This window comes from Osmerus mordax, chromosome 14 (genome assembly GCF_038355195.1).
Source record: "Osmerus mordax isolate fOsmMor3 chromosome 14, fOsmMor3.pri, whole genome shotgun sequence".
NCBI classification, from domain to species: domain Eukaryota; kingdom Metazoa; phylum Chordata; class Actinopteri; order Osmeriformes; family Osmeridae; genus Osmerus; species Osmerus mordax.
Window position 1 is genome coordinate 9,453,785 of NC_090063.1, and position 27,529 is coordinate 9,481,313.

At 47.9% G+C, this 27,529-nt stretch overlaps 1 protein-coding gene across 1 annotated transcript; it reads left to right on the plus strand.

Annotated features, from left to right (window-relative positions):
* Positions 1-307: 307 nt before the first annotated feature.
* Positions 308-25,802, plus strand: dchs2 (dachsous cadherin-related 2). Its single transcript, XM_067250273.1, has 22 exons — positions 308-361; positions 767-2,434; positions 4,715-4,831; positions 5,031-5,222; positions 5,498-5,729; positions 7,395-7,631; positions 9,268-10,326; positions 10,512-10,699; positions 10,969-11,068; positions 11,422-11,579; positions 11,780-12,626; positions 12,850-13,089; positions 15,761-15,895; positions 17,205-17,414; positions 17,619-18,482; positions 18,609-18,722; positions 19,535-19,743; positions 19,962-20,113; positions 20,362-20,492; positions 20,805-21,091; positions 21,217-21,358; positions 23,179-25,802. Exons 1-22 carry the CDS (start codon positions 308-310, stop codon positions 25,800-25,802), a joined length of 9,960 nt encoding a protein of 3,319 aa, XP_067106374.1.
* The last annotated feature ends 1,727 nt before the right edge of the window (positions 25,803-27,529 follow it).

The following is a 27,529-nucleotide window of genomic DNA, read 5'->3' on the forward strand; positions in this document are numbered from 1 at the left end:
ATAATAGCGTTGGCTATTAAACAGAATTTACAGCTAGACTCATTGTTGAAGGAAGGCCAATATAGACAGAATATAGGTATGAATGCATATGGTGGATAGCAAATCACTATTTGCACGCATTGTGTTCTCTCCATCACATTGACTGAAAAGGGTTTTTAGAAACTATAGCCGGGAAATTGATTTGAGGACATAATCATACATTAAATCTGGTTAAATAATGTAGCGTTGCTGCTGCTGAGAAATGTGAATAATATTTGTTGTACTTTGAATATTAATTTGCAGTTCCTCAAGTAGCGCAGTGAATTATATGGCAGCCAAGGCCGCGGACTCTAGCACGAGTGTGCTTGCGTGCTCTCAGCAAGTTAGTTGATTGAGCTCGTGGCTCATTGGTGTGGAAGCGTCATTCAGCGCCTTACGCGCAGCTCAGTGGTCGAAGACAGTCTACGGTTCTTAAAAAAGGAAGAAATGGTATGTTTAATAACGTAAACTTTGTTGTCCGGAATTATTTTGAATGAATAAGCGTTTGTTTCTGTGTGCCATTAACCCCGCGCAAAAAAAGAACAGTTCGTTGGCTTACTGGTACCTGGCGTCAGAGCCTTGAGTAGCCAGCCATGCTGTCCGAGGCTGAAATGATAGCGAAGCGTCACACGAAAATATGTGACTCAGTTCGAATTTAAGCTTTAAAATGTACAAACGAAGAAAAAGTCGACAGAATGTGTCGACTTCGCTTCTACAACTGCTGTCCCTCTCTATCCTATGGACGCAGTCACTTGCCCAGGTGTATAACCTTAGTCTCTCAATTGAAGAAGGACTACCTGCAAGAACTATTGTCGGGGATATAAGTGAAGGCTTAGCAACGCCGAGCAGTGGATTTTTTATTTCTGAAAGCAGAGATTCTTATGTTTTTAAAGATTTAGAAATAGATGTAGACTCTGGAATCATTTCTACAGCCACGGTTTTGGACAGGGAGAGGCGAGACAAGTACGAATTTGTGGCTGCCACGCTCTCAGGTGAGATGGTAAAAGTGAAAATAATGGTTCATGATGTGAATGACAATTTCCCCGTTTTCTCAACTGAAAAGGTTGAGTTGAATGTGTCAGAATTATGTCCTCCCGGAACCCGCTTTGAACTTGAGGGGGCACAAGATAGGGATGAGGGAGATTTTGGAACCCAGGGATACCACATAACTGACAGTGAAGTTGGAGATTTATTCAAGGTGGAATATCGCCATGGAGGAGAGAACGTTCTAAACCTGGAACTCATCCTTATGGATAAATTAGACAGAGAGACAAGAGATTCTTACTCGCTGACTGTGGAGGCATTTGATGGAGGGGTCCCTCCTAAAACTGGGAAACTTCAGGTTCATATTCATGTTTTGGATGAAAATGACAACCCACCTATGTTCAACCAAACCGAATACCAAGCCTCAGTGTATGAAGATGCTCCTGTGATGTCACCTGTGTGTCAGCTTTTAGCTACAGATCTCGACCTCGGGGTCAATGGCCTTGTCACATACGAGATAAACCGGCGTCAAAGTGACCCAAACGAGGTGTTTGTCATCAATGGAACCACCGGTGTGATCCACGTCAACAAACCTTTAGATTTCGAGGCCCAAGCCTTCTACGAGTTGATCGTCAGCGCCAGGGATAACGGCGCCCAGCCAGAGTACAGCAGCACCTTTGTGGCCGTGAAGGTGCTGGATGTCAACGACAACAGCCCAACCATCAACATCCTGTTTCTCAGTGAGAGCGGCGACCCCGAGGTGTCGGAGTGGGCAGGCATCGGGGAGTATGTCGCCCGGATATCCGTCACTGACCCTGACCTGGGGGAGATTGAGAGGGTCAGGGTCACCCTCGAAGGGGGTGATGGGAAATTCACGCTGAAGCAGACAGACGACTTCCTGTACGCCTTGTGTGTGGACGGCGGGCTGGACCGGGAGAACGAGGACCTGTACGAGCTGAAGGTCGTTGCCTACGATTACGGAGCCCCGCCTCTGAGGAGTGAGATGACCTTCACGCTAAAGGTGACAGATGCCAATGACTGCCGCCCGGCTTTTGACAAGAGCGTCTACGCGGTGAGCGTAGCCGAGGACGTTCCTCCAGGAAGTTCCTTGGTCCAGGTACAAGCCAGAGACGGCGACCATGGGGTTAACTCTGCCATTCGATATTCCATCCTCAAGTCAAGCCAGGACCACCTGGTCAGCATTGACCCCACTTCCGGCCTGGTCACCACGGCGACGTGGTTGGACCGGGAACGAGAGGGGGAAGTGCGGTTCCTGGTGGTGGCGGTCGATGGAGGGGAGCCCCCCTTGTCCTCCACGGCAACAGTAACCGTGGTGGTTGACGACGTCAACGACAATGAGCCTGTGTTTCAACAGCAGTTGTACAACGTGTCCATCCCAGAACACACAGAGATTGGGAGCTGCTTCTTACAGGTATGTTGAGTTAGTTTAGTTGTCTTTTATTGCTTTTATTGTCATTTAAACAATTCAATATACTGTAATTTGCAGGTTATTGTGATTAAGATAGATATTGTGACCAAAGCAAAGTAACTCCCAAGGAAGTGATCTATCTGAGGTGAAATTGTCTTGGAAGATTTACTGCCCAAAAACAAAGTACCGCATGACAATGATGGTATAACAAGAAAGTACCGCCCTACTACAGACACACACGCACCCATACACGCACCCATACACGCACCCATACACACCCATACACACACACACTGGGGGACAGTAGCCTGCTTTCTCTGTGCTCACAAAGCCCCAGTGTTGCCCTGAGAGGCCCTGGCTGCTCCCAGCGTACTGACCCACTCTGGCCCAGCGCTGGATTTCTGTGATATGACAGATCTGACGCCTGGTACCAACCTCCTAGCCTGGCACTGTCAGACTGCCATTATAAACCACGACAAAGAAGCCTTAATCACCAATTCCTAGTCTGTTGACCCACTAAGGAACAGTGTAGTTTAAACGTTGAAATACATTTGTAGCAACATAACTTGAGGCTTGTTGACCAAAGTTTGCCTCTTGGGACCAACTTAAAAAGTACATATTTAGATCAGTGTTTCAGAGTGATGTGATAACTATAGGGTCTTAATAGTACTGCCTTCATCTGGTCCCAACCGGCTTCATCTGTTCTGATCTCCAATATTACAATTTCTAAATGAACCATCCCTCATTAGTGATGTCTTGATGGCACAGAGCTCAAGCCAATTATGTGAAACTGATTGCGGGCACAATAAATGGTTTACAATGCCACTATGTGAAAAGCTGGGCATCAAACTAATTGGGGAGGGGTTGAGATGCCACTAGAAAAGCCTTACACATTTCAAGCTCACAACTCTGGTTTTATAAATAATCATTTCACTCTTGGGGTTTGTAGGTTACATATTGCTGGATAGATTTTGTTATAAGATTATGGCGGTTGGCTACTTGGCGCTTGAGATGAAAACTAGTCAGACCTTGACATCTGCCTCTAAAACCTCACCGTGTTGGGAAACCATAAAGTTTCCAACGCGGTATCAATTTTATGACAGGAAGGTGAGGCCGCCCTCAAATGCTGCCGATTAGGTCATGGATCCATATCATAGACATTCCGTGACACACCTGCAATCTTGCAAGTTTGCGAGTAAACTAACAGTTATAAACTGTCATCGCAATCCAGTCTGCCCAGTTCAAAGGCGGTCTTTAGATACCTAATGCCTCTTGGCTCCGTTCCATGAGTTCCTCTGAAATGTGAAATGTTTTTGAAAGGCAAGGCTATAATGCAAACTGACCTTTCAAAACACCAATTCTCTTATACCTAAATAAAATAGGTGCAGTAGTGTATACTGACTGATACACACTTGGATGTGTGTATTACAAGTTTACCCTCTTAGTAATGTTTTGGTCCATGTCCTGAGGGGTAGCCGAATGTGGCTATTTTTAGCGTCTAAGCTAAAAATACCCACCATCATTCTTAATACTGTAAAATAATCGTTTTTCATCCATTTTCATATTCTTAATGACTTCCTTAACAAATGTATATGCTTAATGTTGTGGGATAATCTGTATCAGCATTGTATCAGCCACTATGAAGTTTGTGTAGTTTGATTGTGCTTCTGTGGAATTGTGTTGATGGGTGGCAGAGATTAGTTGATGCTTTCACTTCACTGTACCTTCTCAATTGGTAAGATGTTGGCTTGGAAGGGTTAGGGCGCCCAAAGTTCCCCTACCATAAACATGTGTATCATTAACTAACGCTCAGATATCTGCCAACTCAAATAGAAAGCAGTGTCTAGAAAGTGGAGATTTCTACTATGCATATCTACCACATTAGGACACTTGGATAAAAAAAAAACGTTGACAGCCAAGTCAAAAAAACAATCACACAGCCACTAACCAAAGCAAGGCATTATTGTTGTATCTTCCTCAATTCGAACAGGACAGGACTGGGCTCTTGGCTTGGGTCTACTCTGGCTGACTTTAGAGCTTTAAACCAGAGGCAATTTGTCCTGAAAATGTGCCTACATCCTTTGACTAAGATACTTAGCTGTGTCTCCCAACAGGTACAAAGCGTATTACAAACGCTTTCTGTGGCAACACAGATTACAGTAAACAGCCCAACTGAAGTACAGTCTTGGCTCTCGTAAGCCGGACAGGTGTAGGCAACCAACATCTGGGTTGATCTGACTGTCGATCTGGTCATGGGCACATGGACACTGTGTTTGCAATCAGGGATCTGCTCTGGCTCAGGCCACCGTCATCTCATCCTGGGTCAGTGTTTCTGAGCTCCCCCTGAACACGACCGCTCTCCCGTCTGTCACTGTCAGCCACGCCTCACACTGTGCCATGGTAGCATGGCCTCCACCTATTGCTAAATTCTTTACAACTTCAGGGAGGCATGAACTGAATAGAGAGCCAAATAAAGATTTAGACATGCAAATATATTCTAAAGTCCACAGAGCACTGGTGCTTGTGTGTCTGTCATAGACATGTGTTGTAGTAGAAAGGTCACAGATGACCGTGTCCCCTCCTCTTCCTCTGCCTTCAGGTCGTTGCCACGGATGCAGACGGTCGTGATTTTGGGACTGTGCGCTACTCTGTCTCTGATGGTTTTGAGAAGGAGGACAAGCACCCTCTTTTCAACATCCACCCTGAGACGGGAGAGCTGTGTGTCTCCCAGGACATGGACAGAGACGCGGGCCCGGCTGCACATGACATCTTGGTGAAAGCTGAGGATCAGGTGACAGCCACTGTCTTAACTGAGATACAGACTAATGTATGATATGCTCTATTTACATTTGGAAAATGTATCCAGAAGTTTGCAGGTCCATATGTACGAGGTTAATATGTATGAGTTGAAGCATGCAGGTCGCTACGTAAGTGAAATATGCTGAATTACAGCCATGACAAAAGTTAAGTGTTGAATCACGACCGTGAGAGGTTAAATAATTTCCAGAACTCGTAACCAACAACATATGAATAAACATCAACAAGCTCCATCTCTGCGTTCCACAGGGAGGCCTGAGTGCTCAAACCTACGTCCACATCGAGGTGGAGGACCTGAACGACAACCGGCCTGTGTTCAACCCCGACCGCTACACCACCAGCATCAGCAGCCACGCCCAGCCCGGCACAGAGATCCTCAACGTCATCGCCTCCGACAGAGACCTGGGGGCGTTCGGCCGCGTCTCCTATGAGCTGCTGCCCGGAGACTTGTCTTCAATGTTCTCTGTGGAGCAAACATCGGGTAGGCTGTCTGCCCTAGCACTCCACACATTCTTACGATGTGTTTGGTGCATCCAAAGTTTCTTTGGCAAATGCTCGCGGCTGACCAAGAGCTGCTTCATGGAGAATAGGTGGATTATGGACTGTGTAAAGATATACGTAGATGGAAGAAATCATGAATGTGCCGCAGTTTGTATTCATTCTGTAATCCTTAATTGGGGGAAGCATGTTTTATGGAGTGGTGTTTTGCATCTAGTACTTAACAAATCCCCTCTGAGCACCCTCACACTCTTCCAAGCCACTTAGTGTTGGAGATGGCCTAAGTGAGTTTTACAGACAGCCTAGACCCTTATAAGCACGCACACATGTGGTTTTGTTCTTAGGAAACAGGATTTCCGTTACATATTCATCTTTTCATTTTGTATTTAATGTCAATGTCACGTCATTTTAAGCTGCATCACTTCTTTCCAGACAGTTTTTTTTTTTACCGTTGAAATCAGTCGCCCACTAGTCTCAGTTACACCCCAGCTAGTCACTCAGTGAAGGACACCGGCTGAATGACAAACAAGTGCTTACTCTGCAAAAGCCCTTTGTGGCGGACATGATTGTTATTGTCACCTCACGGCAGGGGGCTGGCAGATTTAGAAACCTACATTTAAATCCCCATTGAAAGCCTGTTGAGACACAATGCCCCTAGTAGTGTGCTGTGTATACTGCATGTTACACACAGAGGCATTAACACCATCACTACTGTGGTGGCCAGGTATAGAGAAAGGGTACAGATCACGCAGGTTGTACCATTTCAAATGGCATTACCATCAAGTATGAGTCAACATTGGTTTTAGTAGAGCAAAGATTTATAGGCTGTATATTGTGAATACTTTGTCAAATAAGTTAGCACTTTTAACTGAATTCACACCCGTTATTATCTAAAAATACTTTAATTAATTTTTTTACTTGCCATTTTAGCCAATTAGAAGCTAATGCTTAGCTAAGTTCTAGCATTGTTATTGATTGGCCATCTGGACTTCCCCTGCTTTTAATTCAAAGCTTTCAGAACAATGTCTTGTGGAATCAGAGGGATTGTGAGGGTGAATTCAGGTAGCAAACTGTAGTGGGTTAGCAATCTCACAGCCATCTGTCTTTTTTTGTCTCTGCACACACCGCAGTCACCTTATTGTAGACCCTCAGATATGCTAGAATGTAAAAGGGAAGAAAGTTGCTAGCATAGGGCTTTTACATGCTACAAAGAACACACAAATTGCGACCTAAAAGAAACACAAAAACATTCAAGTTTCAAGTTTTTTATTGTCAGGTGCACAGAGCAACACAAGGGCAGACTGGGCACTGAAATTCTTGGGACAAGACAACGCAAGCAACCTAGCATAACATAACATATAAGTACTAAGAACATAGATTATATCTATGATAAGATAAAATTAAAATAAAATAATAATAAACAACCTAATATACAACAAATATACAATACACTAAACCTCTAATCCACATAGTGACCTATACTAACCTTATTGACCTATACTACCGGGAACCTAAGACAAGACCTATACTAACCTAACACAAGACCTATACTAACCTAACACAAGACCTATACTAACTTAAGACAAGTGGGGTACAGTTAATGCAATAAATCATGATTTATTCAAGACAGTTTGGGTTTTCTTTCCAGGCGTGGTATACCTGACTTCCACCCTCACCCACCTGGGCACCGCCACAGTGAAGCTGGTCGTGACTGCCCACGACGGCGAAGGCCTGTCTGCTGTGCGGCCCGCAGAGGTCACTGTGAACATCCTGAGCAGTGCCCAGGCTCCCGCCGTGTTCCAGAGGTCACGTTACGCCTTCACCATCCCCGAGGACGCCCCTCCTGGCACCTCGGTGGGCACCGTGGAGGCCTTTAACCCTGCCAGTGAGTCTCGTAGACAGTTCGCATGTATTCGTTTTGATGCCAGTTACAAACAGTGCATACAATCTGCAGAGGGTTTGGGACTCAAACCCACAATACACTTTGAAGCGTTGCAGGATGGAAGTCTTACTTCCTTGGGCTGAGTGGGGTTTGAACCCGAGATATAGTACGCACTTGCACAGGAATAACAGCTTATTGCAGGAGGCTGGAGAGCCTTTGACACCACACACATCTACACACACATTCAACCCAGTACAATACATGGTAACTCAACTAATTTCAGAGTGTGCCCACCGGATCTAATACAGTGTTTGAAATGGGCTGAGTCACCTGTGGTATACTGAGCACAGAGGGTGGTCTACCTAACCGTATCTAATTGCTTTAGTTGTGTCCTGAGGTGTGCTGAATCACTCAAGCTGGTCCCGGCACACATCTTGCCTGTTGTCATCTTGTAAGTGACAGGAGGTCAGCTGTCTTAGTATTAGCCCACATCCTGGTCAGGCTTAGCGGCGTTATGTGAGGGCAGGGCAAGCAGGAAGCCAGGCATTGTGGTGAAGTTGGAGTCATGTAGGCAGGCAGGGTAAACTGTAAGTACTCCAGAAGGCGGGATCATGGGGATTGGTCTCCTATAGCACACAGGTGACCAGGCTTGTTGGGCCTGAGGTGGAAGCTCATAGCTTATTTGTCCTCTCAAACACGAGTCCACACCTTCTTATTTGACAGATCAAACTAATTAATGATTAGAAGAATCATAACTTTTAGCATTTTAACCATCTGTCAATGTGAGCTTTTCTTTGACGGTTACTGCATGTGACAAGCACTTCCTACATCTTGTGTAGGAAGTGTATGTTTTTTTGACATATTCTTTAAAAACGGCTTTAACTTCTATTAGTGGACATGTTATCAAGACTCCAGCTATACAAAAACCTGCCAATAAGGTTTAGTATTGGCAGGCAGGTGTTTTGTTTGAGGCCAATGCTATTAAGGTATTACAAGCTTCAAGGAACTTCACATACAGAGCAGCACACGGAACAGGCACAAGGAAAACATGCAGACTTCCCTGTAGGAATCCCCATCAATTCAGACCTCCTGGATATTCTGTTGGGTATTCTCCAGATTATACCGTCAGAGGCCACATGGCAGAATGCCACTCGCTCCCGGTATCGCCCCTGCTACGGCTAAGCCCATCCACAGCACTAGACAGTCAGTTAAGGTTACCTTGTCGATGAACAGATTAACCCCTTCTGTTTAAAACCGTGAAACATCAACAGTGTCCCCTCAGTAAGAGAGCCAAGCCCCCTTAAGCCCCCTTAAGCCCCTGGTACCCCCACTGCTCCTTGCTTGATGAAGTGTTAGTGTGTAGTTACAGCTAAAGCACATCACACTACAAGTCAGGGATTAGGTGGGGTATCCCTCTGCTGTAATTACTTAAGTTGTGTGTGTGTGTGCATTTGTGTGTGTATTGCCATTGTACAATATTCTTGTTTTCTACCCTCTGTTTATACTTAGTATACCATTTTTGACAATTGCACATCATTGTGCAATTGACTGACCTGTCACCATTTTTATTATGGGATTGAATCACTTGCATCTGTAAATATCATCCAGTTTTACACACTCTCTATCTCATCCCACCTAGACTCTGTGGAGTCCCTGTCCTACCGGATCTCGTCCGGGGACCCCCAGGGCCTGTTCTGGGTGGACCCCGAGTCTGGCCTGATCAGCACCAGCCAGGCCCTGGACCACGAGTCCCAACCCTACGCCCTGCTGGTGCTCCAGACCCACTCTGGGAACTCCCCCGTGTACAGCAGCGCCCAAGTCAACGTCACAGTGGCCGACATCAACGACAACGCCCCCGTCTTCCCGAAGGCGGCCGACGCGGTTGCCGTTTCGCAAAACACGCTGCCCGGCACAGTGTTGTTCATAGCTCACGCCCACGACCTGGACAGCGGCGCCAACGGGAGGGTGCGCTACAGCATTCCACCGGATGGCGACAGCAGGACCGGAGCATTCGTTGTAAACGCTGACCTGGGGACGGTGTCTCTAAACCGGAGCTTGTCCCGGGACATGCAGCCCACGTACACGTTTGAGATCCTGGCTAAAGACGGGGGAGTGCCATCGCTCACCTCAACCTTGACTCTTGTGGTCAACATCGACCGCAGCGCCACAGAAGACACGGTGACGTTCGAGACGTTGGTCTACCAGGTGGAGATCGGAGAGGGTACCCACAAAGACGCCAGGGTCATCCAGGTGAGGGCCCACAGGAGCGGGAGGAGCATGCACGCCGTCAAGCATGCGCTCTCCTACTTCCTGGAACCAGAGGCGGGATTCCCCCCTCCTCCTTTCCGCGTACACCCTGACAGCGGTTGGCTGTACCTCTCCAAAAGCCTGGACTACGAGACGGAGCCCATGTTTAGATTCAGAGTGCTAGCCACCGCTAAGGAAGCTAACCGTGCTAGTGAGGCACCGTTGGCTAACAGCACAGCCACAGCCACGGTCATTGTGCTAGTGCTGGATGAGAATGACAACGCCCCGGTATTCAGCGATGAGGCCTACTTTTTTTCCGTCCAAGAGGGTCCATCTCCTCAGGGTCTGGTCGGGACGGTCAATGCGGTGGATAAGGACTCCAGGAAGAACGCCCAGCTGTCCTACATCCTGCTGTCCGACGGGAAACACTTCCGCATCAATGCCAAGACAGGTCAGGGAAGATGACAGATGGTTTTCCACATTTATTGTGAAATTGTGTGAGCATTGGAACACTCCACGGGGCGTTCAACGTAAAAAAAAAAAAAAAAGCATCTTCCATTAATGGCCGTGTGTCTGTTTCTCTCTCTGCCACTTTCTTTGGCTGTGTATGTCTTTCTGCCGTACACACGCCCACAGGTGAGATCATAAACTGGGTGTCTCTGGACCGTGAGCAGCAGAGCCAGCATGCTCTGAAGGTGATGGTGACAGACCAGGGTCACCCTCGACTCAACGCCACCGCCACCGTGCACATCCTGGTCACGGACGTCAACGACAACCCGCCGCAGTTCACCCACATGCCTGCCGGCAAGGAGCTTAACGTCCAGGTTCTTACATGCCTTCATGCACCTGTTAACTTCATCCCTTACAGCAGAGGTCTTTTTACACTAGTGCACTGATTCATTCCATCTATAATAGAAGTTTGATATACAGGTTATGGAACATTCCCTCTTTTATTCTCGTCTGTGTAAACTAGTCTTTGTTCTCATGTTACATATACATATAGATCTCCATATACACATACTCACCTCAGATTGATATCATTGCTAAAAGTCATACACACTCATAGTCCCCACGTCTGTGACTGTCTCTGTAGGTGTGGGCTGGCCAACCTGCTGGTACCTTGGTCACCTCCATATTTGCCAAAGACCTGGATGCAGGAGAAAATGGGACAGTGCACTTCTCTCTGCTCACAGGTGGGTTCATATGCAGGAGTAGATCCCTCTGGTGCCAGGAGAGCTACATGTGTGAGGAGTGTGTGTGTGGCGGAGGGAGGGAGGGAAGGAGGGAGGGAGGTGTTTCTATGTTCCAGCCTGGCATGAAATTGTCAGTTTACTAACCAAGTAACAGAACAAAGAAGAAAACAGATAAATCTGGTGTGCAAATGCCAGTATGTACTATAGGCACATAAACCCACCCTGTGCTGTAACACCAGACACTGCAAAGTGGATAATGAAACACAGGAGCATATTTTCCTTATTGGCATAGACTCATTCCTTTGTGTGGCCACACTGTGTAAACACGTGTGTGTTGTTCGTATATTTTGTAGAGGACGATCTGGGCCACTTTGAGATTGACAGTGGGAGCGGAGACATCACAACCACCTGGCGCTTTTCCCAGAACAGTCAGACGCACTACACCCTCACTGTGGTCGCCCACGACGGAGGCCACACCCCTCTGGAGGAGAGGGCACTCATTCACCTCCAGGTAACAGGAATTGATTCCCCCCCCCTGGTAACAGGAAGTGATTCACCTCCAGGTAACAGGAAATGATAACCTCTAAGTGCTCTATCCTGTTAACCCATTATTATTAATTACTTTAATTAATTATTAGAAATTAATTATTAGAAATATGCTGAATTGTGAATGGAGGAGACGTTGATTAAAATGTGTTTTTTAACATACAGGTTAATGCTGCAGAAAGACAGTCCAATGGTGCTGGCCTTCAGGGTGTTAGACACTTCTCTGTGAGAGAGGACACCAAGCCTGGCTCTGTGATTGGCTCTGTCCAGCTCCCAGCCAACGGGAGGATGCACTACTCCATCTCCGAGGGTGATGGCAGCCTCCACTTTGGCATCGACAGTTCTTCCGGTGACCTGTATGTTCACCAGCCTCTCGACTACGAGGCCGCGGTGGGCTACTTCCTGGTCGTGCGGGCCGAAGACACGAGGCTGGCCTCGGGCGTGAACGTCTCAGCGGTCGTCAGCGTGACTGTGGAAGACGTCAACGACCACACGCCCTGGTTCCAAGACGACGTGATCACGTTCGCTGTGAGGGAGGACACACCGGTCGGGACACCCGTGTTCACATTCAACGCTAAGGACGGTGACGGGAGCCTACCCAACAGTGTCATCCGCTACTCCCTGAACCTTGACCCCAAGCTGGGTTCAGGGTCCTCCACACCGCTTCCGTTTCACATCCACCCTCTGACCGGTACCCTGAGCATGGCCGGCCCCTTGGACCGCGAGAGCATCCAGAGTTTCGCGTTCACGGTCACCGCCACAGACCAAGCTGAGAAAGCGGTCGACCGGAAGTGGACCACCGTGACGGCCCAGGTGTTCCTGCTGGACGTCAACGACGAGAGCCCGGCGTTCGTGTCCTCAGAGACGGCTCGGGTGATGGAGGACGCCCAGGTGGGGAGTCTGGTGCATCACGTTCGGGCTGTGGATGGGGACCTGGGAAACAGTGGCCTGGTCACCTACTCTGTAGTGGCTGGGAACGAGGATGGCCTCTTTACCTTAGAGGAGAGAACAGGTAGGCGGGTTGAAAAAGATGATTATGAATCATATCATTTCTGAATGTTGATATTGATGAAAAAACATGTGAAACGGCCGCAGTGATTTTCTACCGTCCGATATTATCAAAGTGGAATGTGAAATACTGTGGACTGATTGATGTAAGATATCTCCTTTAGCTAGAGGAAGTTCTAACCGTCCCCTCAAGCTTGCTTGTCTCTCTACTCTCTCCTCTTCTCCAGGACTGCTGTACCTGGCCTCTCCTCTGGACTACGAGTCGCACATCTCCCACAGCCTGACCATCCAGGCGCAGGACCATGGTCTTCCTCCTCTGTCCTCAGCCCAGACGCTGACTATGGAGGTGGGGGATGTGAACGACCAGGCCCCCCTCTTCCAACAGGAGGTCTACAGTGCCACAGTGGCTGAGAACAGAGAGCCCGGGGAACCGGTGGTCAGAGTCTCGGCCGTTGATATGGATTCAGGTATATCATCCCCATGTGTCAATAGATTACAATGTCAAGCCGTTTTATAATTTGCTGCAGTTGTTAAGAATAGTCGCTAGATGGCAGTGCTGACATGTTTTCTGTACTTTCTCCACCATTCGACTCAGGTAGTCATTGTAATTAACTCTATAGTAAGTAGTCAGCAATCAGAAGTCAAGGATTGGCTTTAGTCATCCCTATAGTGACCCCATCATCTGACGCAAGTTAATCTGACTGTTAGAATGTTGAGCTGGTTTGAATTGATCTGAAAAGCTGTACTCCCTGTCCCTTTCTCAGAAATCATTTCTCAGAGAAGGATTTGCACTTTTTGCTCCTGTCAATCACCCGTTACTGGGACTGACATCTCTTTGTGGGCCCCACCCTGTAGGTCTGTGTCTGTGGATCTTCACTGGCCATATGGGTCAAAGTTCAATCCTTCCCTTTGTCCCCTTCCATTAGTAGACTGATTTAAATCCTGTGCTGCCCTTTCCTGATCCAGCTTGTAGTGTTTGTTTTCTTTTCCATACGCTAGTTCAACCATACATCCCACCCAATTACATTCCGCCCTACCTTTAATAACATTCGCAAATCCACACGTCCAAGTCTGTTTATTTTAACACATCTCGTGCTGTGAGGCCCCCCGAAAGCTGGTTTCTCGTCCAAATATTGACAGTTTGAATTTAGTTCTACTATATTATAATGCCACTGGCACCTGGAGGTAGGGAGGGAGGAGGTGTATGTTAGAGGCGGGGAAGGGGGGGGGGGGGGGGGGGCTCTGGGTGTCTGTGGAGTTTAACATTCTTAGGGGGGAGCTAAGAACTGTCCAATAACAGCAAACTCTTGTCTCCTGCAGGAGCGTTCTAGAAGGTCCGCTCCTCCGACATGTTCCCCATAATCCGTACCATCTGTGTTAATAGAACCCGTGTTTTCATCTGTCTCCTCCGATCGGCTCGTCCGGAACTTGTGGCGTTACCAGGGCGTCCCTCCCACGGGTCGTTGTGTTATTTGATTATCATTAGCCCCCTCACCCCGCTTGACTGACACTCCCTGAAGATGGTCATTATGTTGATCTTGGTATTCGGTTTCCCTTATGAGTGAAAATCCCTGGTGCGAGAGGTGTGTTGCTCTCTGTCTCTCTCTCACTCTCTGTCTCTCACACTCACTCACTCTCACACACACACTCATACACAGTTACAGTTTATTAGGCTAATATAAGGGGTTATTTGGATGTGGCAATTGTTGGTGTTGGAAATACATCTTTCCATGACGCCATCCTCGCCCAACATGGTCCCTCTGTCCTCTTCAGTACTGCTGGACTCTCCCATGTATCCCTGGACTGTGACATCACGCAGGCCCAACATGGTTCGTCCACATATTGTTTGCTTGCACTCCTGACAGTTACCGTGGAGATGGATTTTCCGGTGCAAGTGTGCCGTGATGTAAACCACGTGCAGAGACATTCAGTGGCTGGTGCTTGACGTTTTTCGCTCCGCCACTTGACCTCCTGTCAGAGTTTGGGGGGGGGAGGAAGGGGGGGGGGTTGTTTTGACTAGGTCAAGGACATTAGACATATCAGTCTGCGTGTCTGTCTGTGAACACACTGCGCTTCGTCACCCCCGTGATCATGCAAACACACACACATGCCTTGTGTTGAGAGGGTAGGGGCCTTGAGGCAGGCCCACTGAATTTAGGCTTTGGAGGAGCCGAGCATTCATGGATGGTAGGAGGGCAGAGTGTGGATCTAGGAGGGGAACTGGGGAGATGTGGACTTCAGAAAGGCTGGGTGGCTGGTTGATACTCCGGCCTTGGATCACAGAACAGCCAGACTCCAGTAAAGGTCAGCCAACCCCACCACCCCTTGTCATTTTTGAAAGAGCGACAACTGGTAATGATTTATTTCTTAGCGCTGTTTCCAATCTAAGTATCAGATAAGGCGGCCCGTCTCTAGACGGGGTCGTAACCACGGTCCGACCTAATGAGGTGCTAAACTGAGACGGAATTTTTATGAACGCGCCGCCGAAACGGACGATGAAAAACCGGAGCGAAGTGGAATGTCCTGGGTTATCATCAGTCATATTGCACAGTTTAAAACTGGCGGGTGGGGGGTGGAAAGGAGTTGATTGGTTTTGATGGAAAGCATGAGTGTTTCTTTGGGGGGGGGGGAGCGGCGTGGCAGTGAGCTCGACAGGTCCGCAGACTCCTCTGGGGTTTGTTAATATGAAATGGATCATTTTTATGGGCATGCCTGCCGTTTATTGAACAATGTCCTATTTATTACAAGCACTTCGTACTCTCAAGACCCTGAGAGACGATAAGATGCAAGGAGGGTGCCAAGCCCTGCAGAAACACTCGTATGACTCTTTCTGTTTCTCTCTGGGGCTATGTTTCTGGGATGTTGTCAAAGCCTTACCCTGTACTACTAGAATCCTAGTAAATTGGGAACCTTAATGTCGGTAATTTTGGAAGAAAGACTTGGAAGAGTTCACCCATGGGTGAGTCTAGACCAGGTTTGTCTGTAAAACCATGGAGGCACAATACTACCTCCAGTCTTCACAGTACCTGTAAAACATGACTCTGCTCTATATAGGAAGATAACAGATAAACTAAACTGTTGAATAAAAGAATCTTCCTTGCTGCTTCTCCTGACTTGTGACTGTGTTCTCGGCTCCAGAGGAAAACGCCGTGGTGTGGTACAGCCTGCTGCCCGGCCCGGGCTACGAGCTCTTCACCATCAACCCCCACACTGGCCTCATCAGCACGACCGCCCCCCTGGACAGGGAGCAACAGCAGCACTTCACCCTGAGAGGTTAGCGCGCGGAAAAAAAAACCCTGAGGGGTAGCACAGCAACACACAGACGCTAACAATGTGTCTTCAACCAACAACATACGTCGTGTACTAAACTAGGACAGATGGTTCAAAAAGTTTTCCGGGTATTTTAAAGTTAATTATCATGAAGCGAATGAATTACTTAGGCCCACCAAACGTGACCTAAACATTGCTCAACATGAGTGTGTGTTCTCATAACCAGGTGATTCATGGAGGCAGAAGGCGGTCTGATAGAGCAGTTAGAGGTAGCTCTCTGTAACACTGCTGGTACAGAGAGAGTCTAAGCTGTGTAGAACGGGGTTAGGTCATACTGGCTTGCCTGTGGACTTGAAGCCCTGTTTAAAAGCCCACCGAGCGTAACTTGGATCAAGAGTCCTGTTGGTCCAGACTCTCGTTTAGGTCAGTGGTCGGCCACTCACATCTGTTTCCACCATAGGGCTTCATAAAACATTTTGAACATTTTCAGCTATTGCTCCCTCTCTCTCTCTCTTTCTGTCTCTCTCTTTCTGTCTCTCTCTCTCTGTCTCTCTAGTCTCTATTTCTGTCTCTCTCTCCCTCTCTCTCTCTATGTGCTTCACAGCCAGATGAATAAAGAACTCAAGGCTCTACTCTCGGTATGAATACAACATTATTCCACAGATTGATTTATGTTAAGGAAAGTCCAGACCTTTTAAGCGCTGGAGCTAGACGCAGGTTCCATTGACGGTGCCGCTTAATTTTTCTCAAGAGTGGGTCTTTTCATGTCTCCCACATTCGAATACAATTACATCCAAAATATGTTGTAATATTTAGTGATAAACTGCTTACAGATGTGGCCATGCTGATATTTGTACAGTCAGGAATATGATGAACAATTAAATCTAATAAGAAAATATATTAGCAGGAAAGCTGAGATATTTTTGAAGGGATGCCAGAATCACGCAGTGATGATTGCAAAATACCAATAGAATATAAGTCTGGCCAATTTTCCAGCTCAGATAAATATGGAAAAAGAACTGCAAAATCGTTTTCATATCAGTGAAGATTAAATGTTGGTGAACATGTTGAGTCAACAAGCCCATGCTCTGACCTCCATTTAATGTCATTAATAAGAACATAAGTATTCAAAGCTGTCGCAAAGCATTTCAATGCTAGTGCTGATTAGGTAACTACAGAACCCTGCATCGAGCCCGTTCAGTTACTGAACTGTGTCTTGAGCTGAAATGCAGCTAATAATGGAGATACATTGGGAAACTTAACCTGCCGATATTTGACCCAAGCCTTTGCTGTCTTCCCCACCCTGCTCCAGTCCGGGCTCGGGACAGCGCCCTTCTGCCCCTCTCCAGTGTGGCAGTGGTCATGTGCTCGGTGCAGGACGACAACGACAACCCTCCAGAGTTCATGCTGTCCTCCTTCCAGATCAGCCTGCCTGAGAACCTCCCCCCAGGGGTCATTCACACCGCCCAGGCCTACGACCCCGACCAGGGAGACAACGGAAGCATACGCTACTCCATACTAGGTGAGGAAAAGATACTGGACTGGAAAAGATTATTATTATTATATCTATTTAGTTATATATGCTTTTGTGCGTATGTGTGTGTTTGTTATTATACTTCTGTGGATTGAGGATGTGAAGATGAATGTAAGATTAATCAAGTAATTAGCCTATATTTAGTTAGTTGGAGTTTCTGTGTGTTCCTAGTTCTCCATGTGCTCTCTTCAGGTGAGGACTATGACGGCTGCTTCAGCATCCACTCCACCACAGGAGCTGTGAGCACCACTAGAGTCCTGGACCGGGAGGAGCGGGTGAACTACACCCTCACCCTCATGGCCCATGACTCCGGGCCCTCCCCCCTCAGCGCCTCCACCCAGCTCCACCTCCTCCTCCTGGACGAGAACGACCACAGCCCCGCATTCGGCCGCAAGAGCTACCGCGCCTCTGTCAGCGAGGGGCTGCCGGCAGGGACCGAGGTCCTCCGGCTCAGCGCCCTGGACCCTGACGAAGGGCCCAATGGTGAGGTGAGCTACTCCCTGGCGGAGGACTCCCTGGGGGTGTTCTCTGTGGACGCCTCCACGGGGGCGATCAGGACCACCAGGCCCCTGGACCGGGAGAGCCGGGGCCAGTACGTTCTCAGGGCTGTGGCCACGGACGGCTGCACCAGGGGCCCGCGGAGCTCGGCCACCTCGGTGACCGTCCTGGTGGAGGACACGAACGACAACGCGCCCGTCTGCGGCCGCAACCCCGTCAACGCTTGGATCGGCGGCGGCGACACGGCGGTGGCCAACCGCACGGTTGCCACGGTGACCGCCACGGACGCCGACCGGGGCGAGAACGGAACGGTGCGGTTCAGCCTCGCGGGGGACTCTGACGTCTTTGACGTGGGCGTGACGTCGGGGAGGATCTGGTTGAAGACGGCCCTCGGAGCGGGCTTCTCTGGGACGAAGCTGCGGGTTTTGGCGGAAGACCAGGGACAACCAGCGCTGACCTCCACCTGCCTGGTCCTCATCCACCTGAAAGGAGAGGAGGAGGGACTGCAGTTCACACAGAAAGACTACCAGGCAACTGTTGTGGAAAACAGCCAAATTGGTATAAAGTGCCCCATCCATCCCCATTCCACCTGCACGCAATCGAATCATCTGCTCAGTAATTGACCTGCTCCATTTAACCAATCATCGAAATCTCTTCTTTCCATATTCCTGTCTTTGTCTCTAGGCACGTGGGTTGTCAGGGTGGAAGCTTTTGACCAGACTAACGAGGGCTCAAGGGTTGAGTACAGCATTTTCAGCGGCAACAGAAACGGAGCATTTGTCATCAACAGACACACCGGTAAAAACATTGTGGACAGAAGCCATTCAGCCCGATTCAACAAAATGTCTCTATTTCTCTCTGATCTTGGACAGCATATCTGTCTCTCATCTTGGACAACATATCTGTCTATCTGCTTTCCAAGCTAGACCCCAGTGCTCATTCCCATCAGCCAACATTCTTTTCTTAATTGCTTGCAGGAACTCCAAAAATTCTTTCTTACTTGTCCGTAAAGAAATGTTCATGCCAGGAACACACAGAATGTCCCTTCATCCATCCATCCATCTATCCAGACTTAAACCCCTAGCTTTTCAACCCCTTAGATCCTGTTTCAAAAATGTATTTTGTTCCTTCATTTCCAATTAGGGTGACTATTCTTCCATAATCCCTTTGGCCTGCACAAAATCTTTCTGGTCTCTCTCCTTCTCTTCCTCACTCTCTCCTCCCGGCCACTCATCTTTTCCACTTCTCTCCACCATTTTTATAATTGGACAATATTCCACACCAAATATAGCAGTCAGCAATTGTCATATCAAGATGACACCTGGCGTCAGGCGATACACGGTCCAAGGTAAACAGTGTTTACAGAGGCCAGCTCCAGCCTGCTATCAACAGAGCCTGACTCTGCTGTGATGCTGAGATGTGGGCACAGCTGGTCCAACATTACAGTCCAGCGATTATTCCAATTTGTAGTCTTTTTTTTATTTTACACAAACAGTCATAGTGTCCTCAAATAATAGCATTACATTGGGGGTGGAACAGTTTGAAGGAACCACTGCTGACAACAGCAACACAAAAAAAAGAATCAAGCTTCTCCCCTGCCTCCCTACCAGGTGACATATCGGTGAGTCAGCAGATCCTGGACTATGAGGAGAGCCGGCGAGCAGAGCTGGTGGTGCTGGGGGACAGCGGCCTGAGGACGGCCCACTGCAGGGTCACGGTCAACCTGCAGGACGCCAACGACAATGCCCCGGCGTTTGAGCAGAGCTACTACCGAACGGCCGTCTGGGAGGGACAGGTCCACAACACCTACATCATGCAGGTCAGAGGTCACTTGCTTTCGGGTTGACCGGTTAGGCAACGGATGACAAGTAGTTGTCCTCGCTTTGATGCCTGTTGAGACAGTGAGAAATATCCTCAGATAACATGGCAGCCTGGGGCCAGCAGAGCTGATATATCTGATACTAATGATGTACTAGAATGTGACATGACTGTCACATTGGCACTAAGGTCTTTCTAATCACTCCCCCCCCCCTCCAGGTGTTGGCATCCGACGCTGACAGCAGTACAAACAGCCAGGTGGAATACTCCATCCTGTCTGGGAACCACAACGACGCCTTCATCATTGACTCTGTGCGCGGCATCCTCGCCACCAATACTGTGTTGGACCGTGAGATCACATCGTCCTACAAGTAGGAACACTTACCGACCGTTCAGTCTTAAGAATGACGTATTTAAACTGGTCCTGTCCAGCTTACATGTGGTTGTTGTGGTATGTGGCATGTATGACTTACATGTTGTCATGTTCTTCTGAGTACCATGTCATGTTCTTCTGAGTACCATGTCATGTTCTTCTGAGTACCATGTCATGTTCTTCTGAGTACCATGTCATGTTCTTCTGAGTACCATGTTGTCGTGTTCTTCCTCCATCTTGTTTCAGGCTGGTTCTGCAGGCCTCAGACAGGGGGAGCCCTGCGCTCACGGGCACCAGCATTGTGAGGGTACAGGTGGTGGACGTCAACGACAACAGTCCTGCCATCCCCCCCATGCAGCCTGTGGTCATGGCTGAGAGTAAGAACTTTTCCTCCAGGCGCTGCATGTTTGTGGTTGAGCGGTTGCCCTACTTATTTTTTGTCACAGATAATAATAATAAGGAGTCTATTTGGGAATCTTCTGATGAATCTCCCTCAGCAGCTGCTCTCAGCTGTGTTGAAAATTGACATGGATCACTGTATGTTGACAGCATGCCCACTGTTTTTGTTGTTTGTCCTAATATAAAAATATATAAAAAATAATATTTTACCATCTGTTTAACTTTTTATCGTTATCCACGTACACAATATTCAATCTTGATCTTCATACTTTTGTTGTTCTTGTCCTCAGATCTTCCGGTTGGGTACATGGTGATGCAGGTGAGCGCCAATGATGTAGACCTCAACTCCATCATCACCTACAGCTTCTCGGACAACTCCACCACCAATGGCAGCTTCGCCATCGACCGCTACACGGGGCTCGTGACCCTGACCCGCTCCCTGGACCACGAGGAGCAGACGGAGCACACACTGAGGGTCTGGGCGTCGGACTCCCTCCACAAGACCACAGGAGAGGTCAAAGTTCAAGTGCTGGATGTCAATGACAATGCTCCCATCTTCTCTCAGGATTCCTACCAGGTATACTAACGTCAATGTTATTAATCATATGAATTATATATATATTAGTTTCTCTGAAGATGTTGCTTTGCATTAAAAGTATATATTTAATAATAATGTTATGATATTTCTGTCTGCTCCTGCAGGTGGAGTTGCCTGAACTGGCCTCTGCCAGAACGTTGGTGCTGACTGTATCAGCTACAGACAGAGACTCTGGGCTCAATGGCAAGGTCACCTACAGGCTCCTGTCATCTCCTCTACAGGGATTCTACATCCACGCAGACAACGGTTAGACACATGAAGGAGTTACAGACAGCATTATGCAACGTAGATTCATCACAATTCGGATTGGTCACAAAGTTTTCACAAACAGGAATGCAGTTGACAAAAGCTCAGTTCTCTTGTCTTTGTCCATCTCAAGACAAAAATCAATACTCATCGTTTTCTTTTAACAAATGTGTATGCTTAAATGAGGTCTTGTCCTGAAGTGTGAAGCAGCACAGGCAATAACCTTAGAGGCAATAACCTATAAATATACCATTCAAGGCCAAGTCCAAATGCGTATAGCTACAACAAATATAATAGCTGTAACCCCCTAGCAGTGCTATGAAATGGGATCCACTTAATTAATATGGGCCAGTTTGTAAAAATGTAGCATTGACAGAGTTATCTCTGCATGCTTTCCAAGGTTCAGAGGTCTTAAGACTGTCTGGAAGTCTGATTTTCATATTCATCTTTTATATTCCCCCATTTAAAATCTATTTCTCTGGCGTAGCTAAACTTATTTTACAGTTTGGGCCAAGAGCTTGGCCCTTGCTCCAACAGAAAATGTACTGTGCTCTGCAAGGCCCAGTGGGGTGATCCAGTATCCTCTCTCTCTGCCAGTAGCTCTCTGTTTCTCCATCGTTTATCTTTTTACAGGCCTGGATGTGTGAGGTGCGGAAGGGTGAGGGGTGGGGGGGAGAGAGGGTAAGATTGAGTGGGAGAGCTGGATGAGGGATCATAGATAGAGAGGTCTTCTAAGGAGCCACCTCTCTCCTCTTGTCTCCTCTTTGAAGGGCAGAGTTACGTCCTCACTCTGCATGATGATGAGTGAAGATAAATAATAAAACCAGACTAGAGTTGAGGCCCAGACCAATGCATTTTCTCACTCAGAAATGATTTGCAGCGTCTTGTTCGTGGGCCAGAGCTTAATATGTGAGAAATGTGTTTGCCATGTTTTGTGGTGAGGGTAACAAATGGGAAGTGAAATTTGGGTTTGTTTCAAGATTTGAAATGAGCGGCCACGTCTTAATCCCAACTGAAACCAGAAATGTGATATTGGAGCTTATGTCTGTCTCCTATCCCCTGTGCACATGGATCTTTTGGATGTTTCTAGGTTACTGCAATATAACCAGAAACTGGTATAACCAAAGACTCCACATTCGCTTGCTAATAACTTGGAGTCATAACAAAGCATTGTTTTACTCAAGACCAGTTAAATACATTAGTTCTGGTTCATAGTTGTATCATAAGCAAACATATTTTTGTAATATACATTCTCAAAAGAATCTGAACAATATGCCAATAAAGTTGCAGTCAGTGGTTAACGCTCATATAACCATACAACATTTAGTCATTTAGCATACAAGGCCTCATACTCAAACCCATCAGGAATTGAAGAATCCTACAGCTAAGGACACTGTTTTCAGGTCTCAAGGTCACCATCTTCTTGGAGATTCTTCTTTAAAGGGGTATTCCGCTGAAAGTGTGTCTGTCATAACTGTAGGAGAGGTGAAGAGTGGGTTATCGACAGTCAGATGATTCTCTTTGTAGCTGTGACAGCAGTGGATCAGGAAGAGGCGCTCTTGAGCAATTTAATGAGACAGAGGTAACAAGTTTAAGAGTTTGTGTAGATAATCAAGCATATTCAAGCATGGTGAAGTAATAGTTAGGACTTTGTATTGTGGTCAATAGCCAGTAAGAAAAGGCAAAGTAGTGTATAACAACTTCCCTCTTTTAAGATATGCATTTCGAGTTATCAATAAACTCATTGAAGAAGATTCAAGAAGATTGATTTTATTTCACACTCTATGCTTCTTCTAACTTCTAACATATCTCTCCTTCAGGGTCGGTGTTCACTAACAAACCAATGAAATATGTCACCAACGGCGACACGATCCAGCTCCTGATTGAGGCGAGTGACGGAGGAGACCCCGTTCGTTCCACCGTCATCTCCATGGACATCCAGGTCCTGGACACCAACGATCACGCCCCACTCTTCACACAGGACGCCTACTCGACATTTGTCCCAGAGGACAGCCCTGTGGGCACCACACTACTGACCCTCTCAGCAGAGGATGCAGACCTGGCCCCCGAAAATATCCACCTGGATTATGTGATTACAGGCGGTAATGATGAGAGGAGGTTCTGTATGGAGGTCAGTGCCGTCCAGATGGAGAATCAGCAAAGGACCGTTGGGAGGTTGGTTCTTTGTGAACCGCTGGACCACGAGACCAAAGACAGCTATGCAGTGACCGTTACCGTGTCTGACCACGGCACACCACCGCTGAACAGCTCCGTCGTGGTCTCCGTGAACGTAACTGACGTCAACGATAATGCTCCCGTGTTTGTACATGCGGATTACCACGCCCAGGTGAGTGAGAGCAGCACTTCAGGGACACGATTGGTTCAGGTGGCCGCCCATGACGCTGACCAAGGAACCAATGGGGTGGTTCGTTATGATATAATCTCGGGGAACAGCAAAGGTCACCTCAGACTCAACCCTCACACCGGTGTCCTTGAGGTCAGTCAGCCCCTTGACTACGAAGAAGACTCCAAATACACCCTGGCCGTCCAGGCTTCAGACGGTGGCCACTCTGGTAAACGCAAAGTTGCCTTCACAGTGGTCTTTGTCACGGTTCTGGACGAAAACGACAACTCTCCTTACTTCATGTTCCCCATGGTCAACTGCTCGGTGCTGGAGAACCTGCCAGCCTTCACCCCGGCCTGCTCCGTCCGTGCGATGGACAACGACGCAGGGCCCTACGGCATGATCACGTACTCCATCCTCTCGTCCTGCTTCATGGACTACGGAAGCGGCAGCCCGGACAGAAAGGAGGCGTTCGCCATCGACGCGCTCACTGGCGACATCCACACCAGACAGACTTTCGACTACGAGCGTGAGAGTGAGTACTGCTTTGTGGTTGAGGCCAGGGACAAGGGCGACAAGGTGGCCACGGTCCGAGTGCAGGTGGCTGTAAAGGGAATGGACGAGTTCAGCCCCGTCTTCACCCAGAGGCATTACCGCTTTGTCCTCCCGGGGAACACCAAACCAGGGCAGACGGTCGGCTACGTGATGGCCATGGACCACGACGGAGGGCTGGACGGGCTGGTAGAGTACTCCCTGATTGACCCCTCGCCATTTTTTGCGATCAACAAAACAACTGGCGCCATTTTCACGTCCGGCCCCGTCTACCGCAGGAGAGGCAGTCTGGCCGGAGAAGACCTGGTGGAGGTGCTGGTATCTGCAAGCAGCCCCAGACTGGACTCCAGGTCCACCACCTCTCTGGTGTCCATCAACATCTCCAGCTCAGCTGAGGCTCAAACAGGAGTGCCACTAGATATCCAGACCATCAGTCTGACGGTGTCCCTGGCCATGTTCCTCCTCATCCTCATCAGCTTTGTGGCCCTTGTACTCAGATACAAGACCAAAGATGCCGCCATCAAAAAAGCAGCGGCAATCGCAGCCAATCTGAACAACGGCAGCGGAACATTCGGCAGGTCGGGCCGCCAGCCTCACAACGTCATTGGCCTGCACGAACTTAGACCAATGAACATGCGGGCGAAGAGGGAGGTGCCCAACTTGTACAGGAAGTCCAACTCGAGCGGTAGGGGTTCTGCCGAAGGTGAGACTGCCGAGGACCAAGAGATCAAGATGATCAACAACTATCCGTGCCATGAACGGGCAGACTCTGACCGGAGCGAGACCACGCTTACGGTCCCTGACCCAGCTGTGCCCAGAGACTCTGACCAGCTGTCCTGCCACTCCATAGATGTGGGCCCTTCGGTTTTGATACAAGGAACTATGCCCGGCAACATTAACATGGGCACGGCGAGCTCAGAAAGCCTCCACACTTTCAGAGAAGAGGGCGGGGGCGAGGGCATGCTCCCCAGAGTGCTCAGGGTGAAGGACATTGAGGAGGGCATGAGGACAAGAGGCTATGTGCAGCTCTCAAAGGGCCAAGTACCGGTGGACAGTTCCATGACCTCCCTGCTGTGTCCGGAGGAGCAGCTCAGAGGCAGCTACAGCTGGGACTACCTCTTGGACTGGGAACCGAGCTACCAGACAATGGCCTCTGTCTTCACTGACATTAGCCTCCTGCCCGATGAGGAGCTCCAGGGAGGCCACGAAGGCCTGGCAGCCGAGGTCCCCAGCCTCATGCACCCCCCACCTCTCATCACAGGGGTGGCCCAGTCTGGCATCCGGGCGGTGCCACCCAGGATGCCACAGCCGACCTCACGTGCCCACACGCTCAGCAGGAGACCCTCGTACCCTAAATATGCCTACTCCCCCCTGGCCAGGAACACTGGGCTCACTCCATCAGCGATGACGCCTAGTTTTTCCCCCTCCCTGTCGCTGCTCACCCTCAGGACCCCGAACGCCTCCCCGGTGGTCTCAGAGACGGGGCTGGGCAGCGTCAGACTGGACTCGCTCACTGCCAGCCTCCTGGAAGCTGAAATTCAAGTGTAAACTGCGTGTGTTGGTAAAAAGGGGAAGGAGCTATTACCTGCCATGCACACAAAACATGCATTCAACGGCTAGTTTCATTTGTGTAACATATTTGTTCCAGTCCATTGGAACAGTTGAGAAATATCTCCAGTCTCCTGGCAAGTATTTTATCTTGTGGTAATGACATTACATAATGTAGGGTCATATGTGAAAACTGCAGAATATTGGAAATAAATGTGGCATACACAACAGCCTTTATGTAAAAGATTAGATTATGGCACATTTCATAAATCACATTTTGTAATAAAACTAATATTTGGAAAAGCCTGAACTCTACTATTGCATAACTCTGAACTACAGCAGAGATTTCAGATAAACAGGATTGTATGCTCCCAAAATGAAACACATCGCTTTCGCAGTCCATTATAACTTTGAAATGGGCAAAAAAATTGAGTACTATACATGAGTGAACCACAAGCACATACCCCTATAACAAGACCCATTTGAAAAGTGATTGTCGGCTGCCACAGCAAAGAACTAAGGCTTTTTGAGTAAACTCTACGTGGATGTGCTCTGGTTATGGACTATAGAAAGATATTTTTGGAAACAGCACTTTATTGTACAGGATGTATGATTTCAAAGGAATTTATGTTTTTTTGATGAGTTGGAAATTATGTAAATATGGTTTGTAGTTAACACAAAAAAAATCATGAATGAAAAATGAATTATGTCAATATGTAATTGAAAACTGGACTTATGTCCAGAATAATTTTTTTCTAAGTTTTAAAACCGTTCTGAGCATGTAGTATTTGTGACTAAATATACAGTATCTGTGTTCTTTGGTACTTATTCCTTTTTATGTGCTAAATAAATCACTAACAAATCACAACAGATATTGGACTTTGTTTTTCCTACTAACAAAGTTACAACAGACGGTTCCTGTGAGAAGGAAAATGTAAATTTAAAGAAGGAAAATGTTGTAAATCACCACTTTTCTGAACCGTATTGGTACCACATGTAGAACCACTCCGTAAGCCTTTATTGTTGTTCTACCCATGGAGGCTCATGGCTGGTAAGAAACTGGAAGTCCTGCTCTTAAAAGAAAAGAACTGTGTTGGGATCAGGATAGAAGGAGTAACTTTGGTTCCATCTAGCATTCTTCTATCCCAAACCCATTTTCCATATGGCCACCCTGAGTGTTTCCTTGACCCAGCATTGGAGAGAAGTCCTGACGTTAAACAATGGTTTTCATCAGCTCCTAATATGATCCAGACTTTACGTTTCAAATGGAGGATGATTATAACCACCATCCCCTGGCTAACAGAACAATGTTGTAAAGGGCAGAAGGTAGCGACGCTGGTTAAGCTGTCCTATATGCTGTCACCATTATTGTAGCTTTAGGTTGATGGACAATGTCTGACACCTCATCTGGTACCTAACACCCTCCTTGTATTGTTTTGGTGGTCTTAAGATGTTGAACTTCACCTCTGTGAGGTAAGTGTCAGAGGGAAGACACAAAGAGCTGGCCTCTGTCTTCCCTGGAAGCTTCAGACCAAGGCAGGATGAACAGTGTCCAAGTGAGCTTGGAGGACTGAACACTCTACTTGAGTTTCACGCCGCATGGCTTGAGATTTCTCCTATTAATGGTCTGTTTCCTCACATTTGTGAGGTGATGATGCGTCATTTTCTGAAAGAATGAAGCTCTACACAGACTTGTCCTGAACTCTCTGTACGGTGTGAACCCCATC

Bases quoted from the DNA above. Each gene is read 5' to 3' on its own strand.
- dchs2 (XM_067250273.1), top strand. From the start codon at position 308: ATGGCAGCCAAGGCCGCGGACTCTAGCACGAGTGTGCTTGCGTGCTCT. The intron at 7,632-9,267 runs GTGAGTCTCGTA...CATCCCACCTAG, and splicing joins GGAGGCCTTTAACCCTGCCA to ACTCTGTGGAGTCCCTGTCC. The intron at 20,114-20,361 runs GTAGGAACACTT...ATCTTGTTTCAG, and splicing joins GAGATCACATCGTCCTACAA to GCTGGTTCTGCAGGCCTCAG.